This window comes from Ahaetulla prasina, chromosome 4 (assembly GCF_028640845.1).
Source record: "Ahaetulla prasina isolate Xishuangbanna chromosome 4, ASM2864084v1, whole genome shotgun sequence".
Lineage (NCBI taxonomy): Eukaryota > Metazoa > Chordata > Lepidosauria > Squamata > Colubridae > Ahaetulla > Ahaetulla prasina.
The window spans coordinates 37,346,812-37,361,641 of record NC_080542.1 but is presented as its reverse complement, the minus strand read 5'-3'; the positions used below and the strand labels follow the sequence as shown (position 1 = coordinate 37,361,641).

The 14,830-nt window shown below is 38.4% G+C and overlaps 1 protein-coding gene across 1 annotated transcript; it reads right to left on the bottom strand.

Annotated features, from left to right (window-relative positions):
- Positions 1-233: 233 nt before the first annotated feature.
- HOXB1 (homeobox B1) lies at positions 234-3,696 on the bottom strand. The gene is made up of 2 exons (XM_058182062.1): positions 3,009-3,696; positions 234-586 (listed from the first exon to the last, which is right to left on the bottom strand). The coding sequence occupies exons 1-2, from the start codon at positions 3,694-3,696 to the stop codon at positions 234-236; spliced, it is 1,041 nt and encodes a 346-aa protein (XP_058038045.1).
- Between the last annotated feature and the right edge of the window lie 11,134 nt (positions 3,697-14,830).

Sequence of the window (14,830 nt, the reverse complement as noted above, 5' to 3'; positions counted from 1 at the left end):
TGTGCAAAAGCTCCTGTATCTCTACATTCGAAAATACGCGTTTCTTTTTCATAAGAGGGCGCTTGTGCATAGATATCATATGCGCGGGTGTTCGTGATTCTTTCGGGTGGGTTTGTCTTTTGTGCCCATAAGTTTAGGACCGTCCATTCACTTTAAAAACCGAGCAGCTGCCTCTTTGAAAGGGGAGGTTACTTCGGTGGGCAGGACTCGACCTAACTAGCCCTCCTTCCCCTTCAAGAGGACACCGAGCTCGGAGAAGCTTCGGGAGTGGAGGGCCCGCTGGATCTGTCCGACGACGCAGCCTCGCTGCTTTCCTTGGTAGAATCGCGGAAAGCCGCGGCGGCAATGGGATGGGGACCAGCCAATCCTTCCTTTTCCCTCTTCTTCTGTTTCATCCTCCGATTCTGGAACCAGATTTTTACCTGAGTCTCGTTCAACTCCAAAGTAGCAGCGATCTCCACCCGCCTAGCTCGAGTGAGATACTTGCTGAAGTGAAACTCTTTCTCCAGCTCTGTCAGTTGTTTGGTGGTGAAATTGGTCCGGATCGTGCTGGCATGGACGGCTAATCCATAGTCAGTCACTTTTGCTGCTGGGATGAGCCAGAAACGGAGAAAGAAACAATCAAACCATTGGTTAGAATTATTTCCAAAATAAATCAGCAATCAGCTGATATTAATTAATCTCTGATATAAACCCAGATAGAAGCAGGTGTGTGCCTCGCAAAAGTCCAGTCCTTTGAAGATGTTGAGTGGCCCCTTTTATTTTAGATGTATTGTATTATACGACATACTTTCAAGCTGGCATGGAAATTGTGATACAACACACCTTGGAGGGCATCAACTTGAAAAGCTCCTTCTATATATTCTGGGCATAGTTTGAGCCTTTCAGAAATGGGAGCTTAACTTTCATGGCAATCCATTCACTCCCCATTAAGATTTTTTCAGTCCCTAATTCTAGGTTTAGGAAAGATTGTGCTCTGATCTGTATGGTACAGATTATGTTCTGCACTTTATATTTATAAAAGAATTCCTGCAGGGTTTTGGCACAAAAGTTTATTTATATTGTAGATTAATCAATTCTCTATCAGGCTGATTTGGAATAAGTAGGGAAATAATCTGATCTAGGAAACAAAGTTTAAAAAAACTCAGATCAGGTTGATAAGACCTTCAGCCCCTTCAGCCCAAAACACTAGAGTCTTTTTAATGCCCTGGGAAAAGACACTCAGAGATGTTTAGCCTTGAAAGAAACTTCTGCCTCTGTTTAAAAGTTTTTCTCCTAAATCCTAACCTGACAAGATTCCATATGTTTCATGCTGAGGCAACAGTATGTTGTGTCTGTAGAAAGACATTTCCCACCAACCTTATTATATACTAAAAATATTGGGAAGGAAACTCAGCCTTACTGGCAGTTGATGGTCCAATATCTTATCTATGATTGGATTTCTACATAGCAATAAGCCATGTAACAAGTCTCTGAAAACCCACAGTTCACACAAGCCATTACAATATCAACACAAAATAAATTGCACTTTGACTTATGTGTGAACTCACCTTTAATGTCAGGGCTACCTCACTCAAATTGTTTCAACATATTCTGTGCAGACCAGGGTTTCTTAATCACAATTTCTGAATTGAGGGACATTAGTTCTGTTCCTGATTTGTCTCCCCTGCATCTGATCAAAGTTGGGTAAGATGAAAAATAATAATCTGGACCAATCTAGGCAGGACCAAGGTCCAAAATAAACCCAATTTATTTCAAAGGGGAGGGAATCACTGATTAGTGTGTGGCTTTTGAAGGATTCAAAAAGCAACTCAAATGATGAAGGCAATTGCATAAACATTAATCTCAACCAACTCCTATTAGATGACCCTATTCAAAGAATAGCACCTAATAACATCCTAACTGGGTTGGTCTTCCATGAACAAGCAGCTCTTCTGCATGTATGTTCATCTATTTCATGCGAATGCTTTTTTCTGGCTTTTAATCCCTGGTTAATAGTGGTAGAAAGAAGATTTCCTTCTTCAGGGCTGGGTCCATCTAGGACAAGGATTATTTTCTGGTGAATAAAAAGACAACTCTGATTTTCACTAGGAAATATAAGACGAACTAAATCTCCCCTGTGCCAACATCTCTTTGGGTAACCATGGATCAAAATATGGAAGCAGAATCAAATGAGAACAAAGCTATGAGCTATTGTAGCTCCTGAATGTTCAGAAACTCTCCATTTCCAAAACTCTAAATCAAGATTAGATAACCTTCTGCCTCCAGATGTTGTTTTTTGGGGTGGGACTTCCACTGTAATAAGCCTCAGTCAGAATTGTCAGAAATGTTGAGAATTCTACAAAGTACCTATCATTTGCTTGCAGTTGCTCTAATCTACCTGGATTTTTTTACTGATTCAAACAGCTTTGGGAAATATTTTTTCTGCCTTATCTATCATATTAGAAAACAAATAATACAATGGCACTAGCTGCCCCATCACAGAACCATAGTTTCTGAAACTCTTTCACCTATTCTTTTGTAAGTTCACATGTATCATTATACTTCCATTTTTCTTTTCCTGCAGTTTGAACCAATTGCTTCCCGAAACTATCAATTGCACAATCACCAAATGAGTCTGGCCTTCTCTTTTCCATTTGGCAACCCTGGAAATAGAGAAGTCTCTCCCATCTCAACTATTCTCAAACTGGCCTTACTTCCTTCTTTCCTCCTTCTTCCTACCACCCCTCCCTTCATCTTATGATTTGCCTTCTCAGACCAAGGTTAATGATGGAGTGGCATTCCTGCTTTCCAGGAGCAGATTCTCTTTTCAACAGTAGCCATCTGAGAAGATGTCTCTGGAGTCTCTAGTGTGAGGTAGATGAGGGAATCCTGAGCTAATGCAGAAGCCTCATTCCCACTTGCTTCCTTTGTCCCCTTCCCAATCCCCTTTTTGATAGGATCCTGGTAAGGCAGCAATATGAACATACACTCATCTCTCTGAGTGTCCAGGTTTGTTAGAGATTTACCTGTTCTGGGAGGATTCCTTTTCACTTTCATCCAGTCGAAGGTCTGGCTGGTGGTAGCAGTGGCAGCAGCAACCGCAGCAGCCGCAGTGGGACATGGATGGGCCCGGCAAGCTCTCGGCTCTTTGTTCTCAGATAGAGGTGGGGAAAGATTGCCCAAAGCCCCTTGCAAGTATCCCCCCTGATCAGAACCATATTGATGTGGTTGGAATTGGCCGGGGGTGGCTGCACAAAAAGCATCAGGTATACTTCCCACTAGATGGGAAGAGGAATGGGAGGAAGCTGCAGCCAAGCTGGCAGGGTAGGCCGAGGTCTGAAAGTAAGATCCATCCGTCTCTGGGGAGCCATGGTAGAACTGAGGGTTGGTGAAGCTGGGGTTGCAACCCGAGTTTGCGTATCCCCCCCCTCCTCCTTGGTGAGAGGGGCTGGTGAAGGAGATACCAAGGTTAGCTGGGCTGTGAGGAAGAGGAGGAGGAGGGTAGCTGGGGCCCTGTTGATGGTGGGCATTGGGCCCAATAGCACCCACCCCTATCACCCCAAAGCGCCCATCTGACTGATAGCTGTCACAGGCTGGAGTGGTACCTGAGCAGGCTGGGTAGGAAGTGGTCCCTTGGTCGAGGTGCTGGTACTCCTTGGGCGGGTAGGCACTCATCCCACGGTTACAAATTGCATAGTCTAAAAAGAAGTTCATTCTAGGTATTGTTCCTTTGCCAATGATGGAAGAGGGTTGCCCTGTTTTATGGGGATTCCTTCTGCCCTACAACCTTTAGATAGTATGTCAAAGTTAACCAGGGGGGAAAAGGGAAGAGAGAGAGAGAGAGAGATCAAGAGAACCACCCTTCCCATCTATGGATCTCCAGGCTTAAACCCCCCCTCCTTCCTGAAGCTTTAGAATGGGGGATGGGAGAAGGTGGTGGTGGGGTGGAAGGGGATCTAAACCACGTGGTTCCCTTCAAGCCCAATGAGCAAATGTCTCCCAAACTTTGTCAGATATCTGCCATCATCCATCAAGTCCTTGGCATTTGCATGACAAAGGGACTTCAATCAAACTTTTCCCCATCGATCTGATTAACAACATGGATACGTCAAAAGGTTTTTCCCTCAAAGACTTTGGAAGAGGGGTAGAAAAAGGAAGTGATAGAAAAGAGGTTGGGGGAGGAAGAAAAGAAGGGGAAAGTTAGAACTATTCAAAGTCTATTCTATGTGTTAGAAAAGACGGTGACAAAAATCATCAGAACTTTTCTTCTTTACTGAAACAAAAAGAGTTTTCACCCCATTTCTGCTATAAGGGACTCACCTAACAGAAAGAAATGTATGTGTGTGTGAAAGAGAGTAAGAGGTATTGAAGACTTCTTTATGATAGAAAATGTTCCTTTTCCTCATTAAAAAATAATCACTGAAGAGATACTTAAACATTTATGGGGTTTGCTTAAAATGTCTTTTGCCTTCTCTTAAAAAAAAATCCAAATAGCTTTGCTTTGCATATCGCCTTTGTGTCTAGAAGCAGAGTTCTTAAGAGCAATTTAATTCAATCAACATTCTAATGAGTTGTGAAATAAAGTTAGAAACACAATTGTGTTTTGTTGAAAGGGGAAAGGAGAGAAAGGCAAATGAAATTGAAATTCGATCTACCCTATCCATCTATTAGTTATTTATTTGCTCTGACTAGCCATCCATTTTCCATCTCTACCCCTGATATCATTTGCAATCTCCTTCTATTTTTTTATTCAATAAAAAGCTTGTAGCTGCTGGACTTTGATTTGTCTGTTATTGAGAGGGGGGAATTTTAATTGTTGCAAATCATTCTTCACACTTAAATAAAGACAAGCAAACAACTCCCAAAGGCCACTTTCAAAGCCACCATTTCTTAATCCTGTTTTGCACTAGATGAAGAGCAAAGAGTCCCTTCCTTTTTTTATGGCAAGTAAATAAAATAGGTGTTTTGAAATAGGTGCTTATTGCTTTAGGAAGCAAAGGAAAACAAGCTGTTTTTGTTGAGCACACAGAAACTTCACCTTTTCATTTACCTTCCGGATAAATGTTGGTCAGAAACAAATCCTCAGAGTTGCGAAGCCAGAGTTGCTGGCTCTTAAATGAACTTTTGGCCTATTTCAACCTCTGGTTCTTTCCCCCTGGGCTGTACAGCCAGTAAATATCCTGACAAGTAACAAATGACTGTAGGCGTTAGCCTGCAAGTTACTCTTGTCTTCCATGTGCTAACAAGTAAATAAATGTTGCTGCCTTGGCTTTCCATTATATTCAGCATCCCAGAGTGGTTGAGCTTCTTCCTCTTTGTCAATACACGTGGGCCAAATGAGGAGATTCCCTTGGAAAAGAAAGTCCGTAATTACCCATTTATGAACTCTAGAAATCAAGGACGCTCATGTCTCAAGCAGAACCGAGAAGAAAAAAAGGAAGAACGGGAGACTGGGTGATGGAAAGGCATTGGAGTCCTCTGGAAGGCTATATAAATGGAGTGCCAATATCGTATATGTGATTAGAGGGAGCATCAGAACTTCCATTTATTTTTGTAGTTACTTTAAGGAAGTGAAGGACAAGGAGACCAACCTCTCAGAAAGATTTATCTTCATATAAGACAAGGTGTCTTATAAGACAAGGTGTCACTGAGGCTATCCTAATGATGTCTGTACACAATGAAATAAATGAGGGGTTCAAGGAAAGAAAATCAAGAAAGACATACCAAGTGAGAAAAATTTAAATTAAACCTGGGGAAGGATTAGAGACGTTTACATTTTTTATAAAAATGCATTTTATGAGAAAATATTTGCACTAGAAAATATGTGTAATAAATTTCTTTTGGGTCATTCCCTAATTAACAAGAGTTAACTTCAGATTTTGTCTTTAAATCCCGGTCTTTAAATCCCAATCAAATTAAGTTTCCTGCATTACAAATCACAGGTTTTTGGTTGGAAAAACTGTTTCTTTCCTTATTATTTCCTAACCAAGGATTACTAAAAGCTTCAGGTGCAAAGTGGTCTTTAAAGCCAGTGAAAACCTTGGGAAGTTTGTGCTCCCAGACCTGTGGATGCCATCAATAAGACCCTTGTCCAGCACAAAAATTAGGAACAGTAACAGCAACTGAATGCTATCGGGGGCTTCTCATGAGCAGGTCCTCAGTGGGAAGGCTTGCTAACAGGGATGACGGTCCTGCCTTTGGCAGAATGGAAGGGTCCAGGAAGAATTCTTTTCTTTTTTCCTCTCCCTCTCCTGTCTCTTTGCAATATAAAACTAAAACCAAGTATCTATTTATCCTTCCCACCCCACCCTGCATCCTACTCCCTTTAGAAGGATGGCCTGTTAAAAAGAGATGGCAAATTACTGTCATGGAGAAGAAGTTTTAAATATTTTTTTCCGGTTTAAAGCCCAAATAAAAATAAGGATCGTTTATTAAATCCAGTCAATGCTTTCGAAGTTGAAACGGTGGTGGGAAAGGAAGGTTTCAAAGAGTTATTTGAGCAAGGCTTTAAGAAACACCAGGAGAAAAAAACAAAGAGTTATTTTGAGTCCTGTTCCAGTTGTGGGAAGGCGGTTCTTTAAAGGCTGGGAGAAGCAAGCCCGGAAGGCTAACCATTAGGTAAGGAAATTCTACCGGAGCTCTGAGTTCCATATTAAACCGTAGCGAAAAAAGCGGGATAGGAATTGGAGGGGGGGGAGGGGAATACAAGAAAGAGGTCGTAAATGGTCAGCGCATGGTTTAAATCAACATCCTGAGTGCCGTTTCCTGGTATAAAGAAAACCTTAATTCTGACTCAACAGGAAAATGTTTCAGTTTTGCAGGGAACAGAAGGTCCAGCAACACCGTCCCTAGGCCGACGAACAAACTCTTCCTCGATTTGCAGATTTTCCATTTGTTGGTTTCCTTTTCCTAAATCCTTCAATCTTCTCCACCAAAGGTTTGTCATCTGGCAAGGGATACCGGCAGTTAGGCATAGCTTAAGGAGAGGAAGGAAGGCATGCTCTTCCTGCTACAATCATTTGGTTCACAGAATTATGAATGTTAAAATTCATGCCACATAAACTAGCTTGCACTGGTCCAGTTAAAAGTGCTAAATTTGAAGCAGGCATGGGCGCTTCGAATATATTGCAATTACAATTCTCCTTTCGGAAACATAATCCAGGAAAGACCATTTAGTGTCGATTGATCTCTGGATCTAGAAAGTTCTCTCCTATCCCCCCCCCCCACACACACACACACGTCGGAGCAACTGGCTGCTAAACCGCCAGGTTTGCCTCCCTCTGGAGCTCAGTGGCCGCTCACCATCTGCTCCTGAATGGTGCTGATTTTCCCACCCTCCACCGCCACCATCCTCTTCTGCCTTGCAAAGTATCTTGTGTCCCAAGAATCTTGGAAGGCGATTTCATGCTTGCAAGTAGACACAAAAAAAAGTCTGATTTCCACTTAGGAAAAGTTTGTAACTAGCTCTTCATAAATAGATGTGGATACCTTCTAAAAAGGTTTTATAACAACTTTTCAAAAAGGAAATGAGGGTGCAAAGGTTCATTCTGAAGGCAGGCAAGAACAGGCAGTTATGAATTTTATCTGAATTCAGATACTCTTTGGAGAAGAACACCCAAATTCCTTCTCACTAAATTTTCAAAAACGTTAAATATTAAATTACAAAGGTTTAAATTAATTTTAAAGCTACATTATGTGGTGTTAATTATGAGTGCCATCAAAAACCAATACAATATTGGCAGTTATGAATGGTAGAGCATCAATGAAGAGAATATATGTTTAATCATTTGAATAATTTTCTAATTCTTAACCATTTTAGAAGGGTTTGTGGAAGCCGTATTTCAAAATATCTGGACAGCCTCAAATGTTGGTATGGTATCAAATGACAGTGATATCCTAAAGTAGAAGTTAATTTTCATCTAGTTCTTATGAATATATTGCAATATATTTATTGGCTATTTGCTCTTATTGTGACATCAACCTTATAATGATATAAGTCATATTTTACATCAGTTTCTCCCCTGGATCTGCAGCTTATTCAACCTGCGTGCTTTACATATGTATGGCTTTAAGTCTTCTTAAGCAATAACCATGTTTTTTGAAAAATGCAGCACTTAAAGCATTCAAACTGAGAAGTTCCTATTGGGGAAGACTATACTACCAAGTAGAGGAGTAAGAAATAACTAAAAAGATAACTAATGTAGTCCAGTCGAGGAAGATGGAGATATTCTCGATCTCTCTCCTCTTCTTTAGGAGGCAACTTACGGTATTATTTTCTCATTTAATATGTGTAGAGCCTGACATGGCCATGCCCCAATAAGGATTTTTATAAACGCACATCCTTTGTCTCATGTACTTTGTCTCGTAGCTGAGGCAGCTTAAAATAGCCTTTTGCAATTCTTGTTTTAAAGGGGTGTTTTCCCTATTCTTCAACAAAAGTTTTATAATCTATCAAGTTTAACTGATTATATGGTTTATGATGCAGTCAGTGGTTGGGCACTTCAGGCCGCTGCTGCTGCATGCTTCTTCCATCTGGTTGCTGGACTGCATCTTCCATGGCACTTGGGATTCAGGAAAGACTGGGCATCTGGCTTCCATAGAAACCTCTGCATGCATAATGCCTGACAGACATTTTCCAAAGATACTATCAGCTGTTACGCGAGTCCTTATATACGTAGTTTTAGTTTAGTGTTTTTTTTTTCAAAGATCCCACTACTGTTTTTAAACATGGGCTTTTCACTTTTAAAAAAGCACTAGACCTAGGTTTAAAAATAGTATTAGTGATCTCTTGAGAGAGTACTACTTCTTTGTGCTCAGAAGATAAATTTAAGCTGGGAAATGGAATATGGGTTCTGCCAGCTATATGTTGCTACTTCTGTCACCAGTAAGTATATTAAAGGTATTCTGTTGCTCCTGCCCCAAGGAATTTCACATTTTAACTGCATTAATAAGTTTGGGGAAGGGGACAACATCATTTTTCCTACCCCTATGTCATTTTTACACTGCCAGCTTTAGTTAGTCACTGCCAGTACTAAAATTCCCTTTTGATATTAGTCTTTGCTGATCACCCCCTTCTTTTTCACTCCACACCCTCCACTGCACCTCTTATCTTCCAGATGGCCTGGATGTTTGTATACAGGTTTAGTGCAATTTCAGAAGACGGCTAAACTCATGTTCAGAAATTGTCTAATTGGAAAGTCAATTCAGTTTCTTCCTTCGTGCCCCTTTTCAATGCCTATGATCCTTCAGCCATGTTATTTTTGGGGACATAAGGTTAATGCTTTTTTCAGAAACACATTTACTCACCTATCCTTACCCACTACACTTTATGGACAGCAAATGGCAGCTGCTTTTCTACTAGCAATGATAACCAGCCAGAGGGAAAATGGAAGCAGAGAGGAATAACCAGTCCTGCATTAAAACAGTAAGGACAATACTACCACTTGCTAGCCTTTTTACAGAGATAGAACAAAGAACAATGAATTGCTCTTATGATCTTATATTTCTATCAATCCTTATACTGATACACTTTTCTGCCAGCTTATAGACTAGATACAGGCCTGTCAAACTGGCGGCTCAAGGGCCAAATGCGTCACACATAGGCCATACATATAAAATGGCCATTTAGCTTGGCCCGTTATCCAAAATTCTCCACCAAGGTCCACATACTTGCAAATTTATTTATTTTATTTATTTTATTTGCATTTATATCCCGCCCTTCTCCGAAGACTCAGGGCAGCTTACACTGTGTTAAGCAATAGTCTTCATCCATTTGTATATTATATACATAGTTAACTTTTATTGCCCCCAACAATCTGGGTCCTCATTTTACCTACCTTATAAAGGATGGAAGGCTGAGTCAACCTTGGGCCTGGTGGGACTTGAACCTGCAGTAATTGCAAGCAGCTGTGTTAATAACAGACAGACTTAGTCTGCTGAGCCACCAGAGGCCCTTTATAACAAAATATAACATTTTTTCATTTCTAATATACAAAGTAGTCAACAAATCTAAACATTTTGAGCATTGGTTAATCAAAGAATACAGGATCCATTCCAATAAAGAACAGTAAATTATATTGGGTAGGCCTTAAAAGCATTTCTAAGGCTTTTGATTATATTGTATAACTCAATAACTGTAACAGGAAATTAAAAATAAATTTACTTTCTGAATTGTGTAAACTATATATAAAAAGATAACTTCTAACTTGTCTCAAAACCACACTGTTCCTCTTGATTCATGGTGACTAAATGGACAAATGCTTGTTGTGCCAACATGTTCTCAGAATTCATATCTCTTCCCTGGATATTCTAAGAATTTCTTTGATTCACCTTGTTATCTCACATTTCTCTGTTTCCACCATGCAAAATCATTTTTTCCTTATTTATGAAAAAGCTAACATCTCTCTCAAACTTTAATTCCTGACTTCACAAATACCTGCAAAATGCATTAAACAGATCGGTAATCCAAACCTAATACAACATTACAGGGAATACTGAGAAAAAAGAAATGTCTTTAAAAGGCATGGAAAATATAGAAAGGAAGTTAGTTTCCCAACAGCTAAAATATTACATATGCAATGCTCAAAATATCTCAAAAAAGCATACATGTTGATAGATAACAGACAACTGTATTTAAAGCTAATTAATTAAAAAATCAACTAAATATCAGTGTAAGCTTTTTAATACATTAATGGCTTTACATGTTGGAAAATATATCCACAGCAAAACAATTGTAGAATAGAAATACCCAATTCCAATAATTTTGGAGTAAGAAAATTATGTTTTATAATCCGTCATAGGTTAATCTTTCAGAAAACAAAAAGGCTCAAAATTTTCCTTCCTATCACTGTAATCCATATGTAGTAACATGATAACTTTTGGATTTCATTTTCTATCTTGAGCACTTCTAACACTAATTTAAAGTGTGTGGTTTATTTATGTAATAGAATTGTTCACTGCATAGTAATCTTCATTAATGTTGGGCTTCAGCTTTTAAAATTCCTAGCAAAATAGGCAAAAGCCATACTGACTGGTGGAAAAGTACAAGGTATTTGTTACACACTTAGTGTCTCTATCATTTGAGACTTTCAAATTAACTATTTTCTTTTTGGCTAGTGTACTCGAGAAGATTTTGAAGGTTCCAAACATCAAAAAAATAATGGGATCCCATCAGCGTAATGCAATTAAAAGAGAGAGCGTATTCCATCAAGTATCAGTCTTTTTTCTTCCTAAAAATATTTAATTAGACATTAGCCTTTAATTATATTTACTGCTTCATTTTCACTTGTGTATTTAGAGAGGCGATAGTGACACTAATTATTCTTATCCCCTAAAGCGCAGCCGATAAAAACCTCTCTCTTAATACTCACTTTGACTTGATGAGGATTCTTCCCCTCCCCAATATTATTGTGAAGAAAAGCAATCAGTGAGACTTTTTATTATTAGTGGTATAAAATTCTGCAACAGTCTCCTTAGGAATGCTCAGGGACTGAAGAATCTAGTCTGGGTTCAAGACAGTTAGAAAAATACCCTGCATTATCTTTTTTTAGAGTTTCTCTTATTCTCACAACTGAGAATAAGAAGAAACTTCACAATAAATTATTTTGCATTATTCCTCCTCATTACACTTCTGCATTGATGATCAGAACTCTTGGCAAAACTTTTTCTTCAAAATGGCTTTCATGGAAGCTGGCAACAAGTCAAAACCAACTCAACACATTTTTCTTGAGGACTAATTTGAGTAGATAGGTAGAACGTAATTTTTTTAAAAAAAATTATACACATTTGTCTGGGATTGATAGCATTTTTCCTTGATTACTAGGTATTGTATTGCATGTAGGAAAAACAGCTAGACTGTCAAATGAATTTGGCTAGCAAACTAACAGCAATAAATTAACATAGATAGTGTAGATTAGGCTCTTATTTTACCCATAATTCTGTTTTCATAAAAAAGGAAAGACTGGAAGGAATCTGGATAAGCTACCCACTATCAATTACAGCTGAACTTATTTTTGAGGAGAATCCATTTTCATTTTTCTTTCATGTCTACTACAATGTCTGGCTTTACATTAATTACTACCCACATTAATAAAGGCATTAAATGAGTGTAAAACCTTTTATTTTTTATTCATGTCTTAGTGCTCTTCAAACTGCATGGATAATTTTTCAGAACTTCTTTAATGGGTGGAGACATTTCCATGGTCAGGGCTGTTTTTTAGCAATGATCATTGTACTGCTACTGAAGAAAGCCTATATTAGAAAATCCTTCATGATGCCTTTTCTTGAGGTTTAATTGAAGCACAGGAAACTAGGATGACTTCAGGCTGCTTTATGAAAAGATATTCACACACAATCCCTAATCATCTTGTAATTAAACTAATTAAAAAATGCCACATTCCACCCATTTCTCCGATATTATTTTCTTTTTTGGGGAAAAAAAAGTACTGTATATTGTGAAGCAAATTTGGTTTGGTCTGAATGAATGAAAAACAGCAGGAAAGCTTTCCAGTAGAATTTCTCTACAAGCATCACTTTGCTTAGCCTCAGAAATTCACTTCCAAATGTCTTAACAAATTGTCATGAATTCACCTGAGCAACTCTACTCAAAGAAAGAAGATAGGTCACATTGCGCTAGGCACTTTGCAGTTTTTAAAAAATTATGTATTTGAGGATCTCAGTAATCTGAGCAGTTATATAATGATCAATCACTCTTGAAAACTGGGTCTTTAGTAGAAAGGTTAGCCCTTAAAGGATTATTTGTTTCTTGTGGGAGACGGTGTTAAGTCGAAAATAAGGCTTATATGATTTCCAAAAATTCTTTTTTACCAAAAAAGAAAAATGCAAAGTACAAGAAGTGGATAATATAATTTTGTGAGGCTATTGTGGCCATAGAAAGAGGATTAATATGCCACTTGTAGCTCATCAGTAAACTTGCCATTCATTGATTATTCAAATATTGCCAAGAGAAAAGAATAGTACCGAGATCTGTGCCGCTTACTTTTGAGCTGGCATTCATAAATTCTATTTCAGGCTTATAGTTATAACCTGATCTTCTTTCAAGCCATTTTGGATTCAATTATTTGCTTTACTGAATCTGTAAATGCAATATTTATCTGATCAAATAGCACTCTGATCCAAAAACACCTACAAGATCTAACCAGGTGAATACAGCTTTGAAGTCACTGCATCACATTAGTTTTCTTTGTTTACATATTTTCCCATTAATAATCTCCAGTCTTATGCAGAGGCAGTGACTGGATGCTTAATGTATATTTTCCGATTGCTGCGAACATCAGATTGAAAATGTGCTTCCTCTGGCATTTGACATTTTGAAGAGTCTAAAAAAATCGGGCTAAACAAATGGTGCAATCTTTCAGTCATTCAATAATTTAGATTTTATTGAATATGTTCCCTTCTTTCCTCTGACACTCTGGTCTTGCTAATTAGGACAAATAAGATGGGTTTGCTGTGAGCAAGGATAATAACTGGCAAGGCCCCCCATTTATTAAGTCACTTTCCGTGGGTGGAGAATTGATTGGTGCCTGTGAGTGGCATACTGGCTAGACCTGCAGTGACTTGAAGGGTTATTATGATCTTCAGAAGAGCCCTAGCTAGAGATTTGTATTGATAAGGTGTCACTTGTTTTGCACTGATCTTGGAGAATTAACCCCTTTTGCTTTGTCTCTGTTTTCAGAGGTGAAAATCACCCCAATAACTTCCCAATTCAAGTGTGAAACAACGTAAGGGGCTGGTGCATTCCCAAATAAAAGGCTAATGCCCCAAACCAGTATACTTTAACAGACATGATCAGGACTATGCATTTTGGCCATATTCATACATTATACTATAACACCATATTGTTTTGTTAGTTTGAGTTAGCATAAAGTCTTCTAAGTAGTCTATTTAATTCTTCCAATTTTAATTGATTTTAGTACTTTATTTTTTATCAGATTGTAAGCTTCCCAGAATCACTGTATCAATGAGATGGACAGCATAGAAATTTAATAAATGAATAAATAAAGTCTGAACCTTTTAATGATAGTTGTAAACCTTAGTTTATGACTGTATGTTCTATGTGAACCAGACTAAATATCTGCTTTTAATCAACCATATCTTATTTGCAGTTATTGAACTAGATGCTAAGTAGTTATTAATGCCTAAAACAGAACATCTGTTTCCTTGGGCCAATCCTATCATTAGGCAGAGTGAGAAAAGTCATTGGATGAAACTTTTACATGCAATGTAAAAGTAGTGGCCTTCATGTACTCTAGCTGTTCCTGTCTTTTAAAAGATACATCTGAGTGTGCTGTATGATGTCTGGGATATCCAAAAGAAACAAATCATGATTTTCTTCACTGTGTTTTATTGAATAACTCATGGTATCACACCATATAGACTAAGCACAGAAAATGGCTTACATGAAACAATGCTAATTTACTCCTTATCAATTAAACCTTATTAATGCATTGCATGTTGTATAACCAGATTAAATTTGCTGAACCTCCTAAATTAATTTATCGTTTCACCTATCAAACTGCCTGTATCACTGATGCTGATCTACAAATCAGCTACTCTTACACTTAGTTTCTGTACATAGTTTGGGGAAAGGGCACCATCCTATTCTTTGGCTTGGACTGCTAAAGATCTTGGCAAAACATTCTTCAGGAAGCAAAATAATGGAGACATGTATGTATTGTCTATCATTATAATGGTCCTTATCTCCCAACAGGTTCTATTCTTTAGTACCAGAAGTTTTGCCTCTCTATAGTGCAGCCTTCCCGAACATGAGATTTGCCAGTTTTTTCCAGTTTAGGAGTCCTGACACTTTGGTCTGCTAAAGAGCATTATA

What these genes read in the sequence shown, in the direction of transcription:
- HOXB1 (XM_058182062.1), bottom strand. Translation starts at nt 3,696, where the DNA reads ATGAACTTCTTTTTAGACTATGCAATTTGTAACCGTGGGATGAGTGCC. An exon ending in AAGGAATCCTCCCAGAACAG is followed by an intron (nt 587 to 3,008) that starts GTAAATCTCTAA and finishes TCATCCCAGCAG; the next exon opens with CAAAAGTGACTGACTATGGA.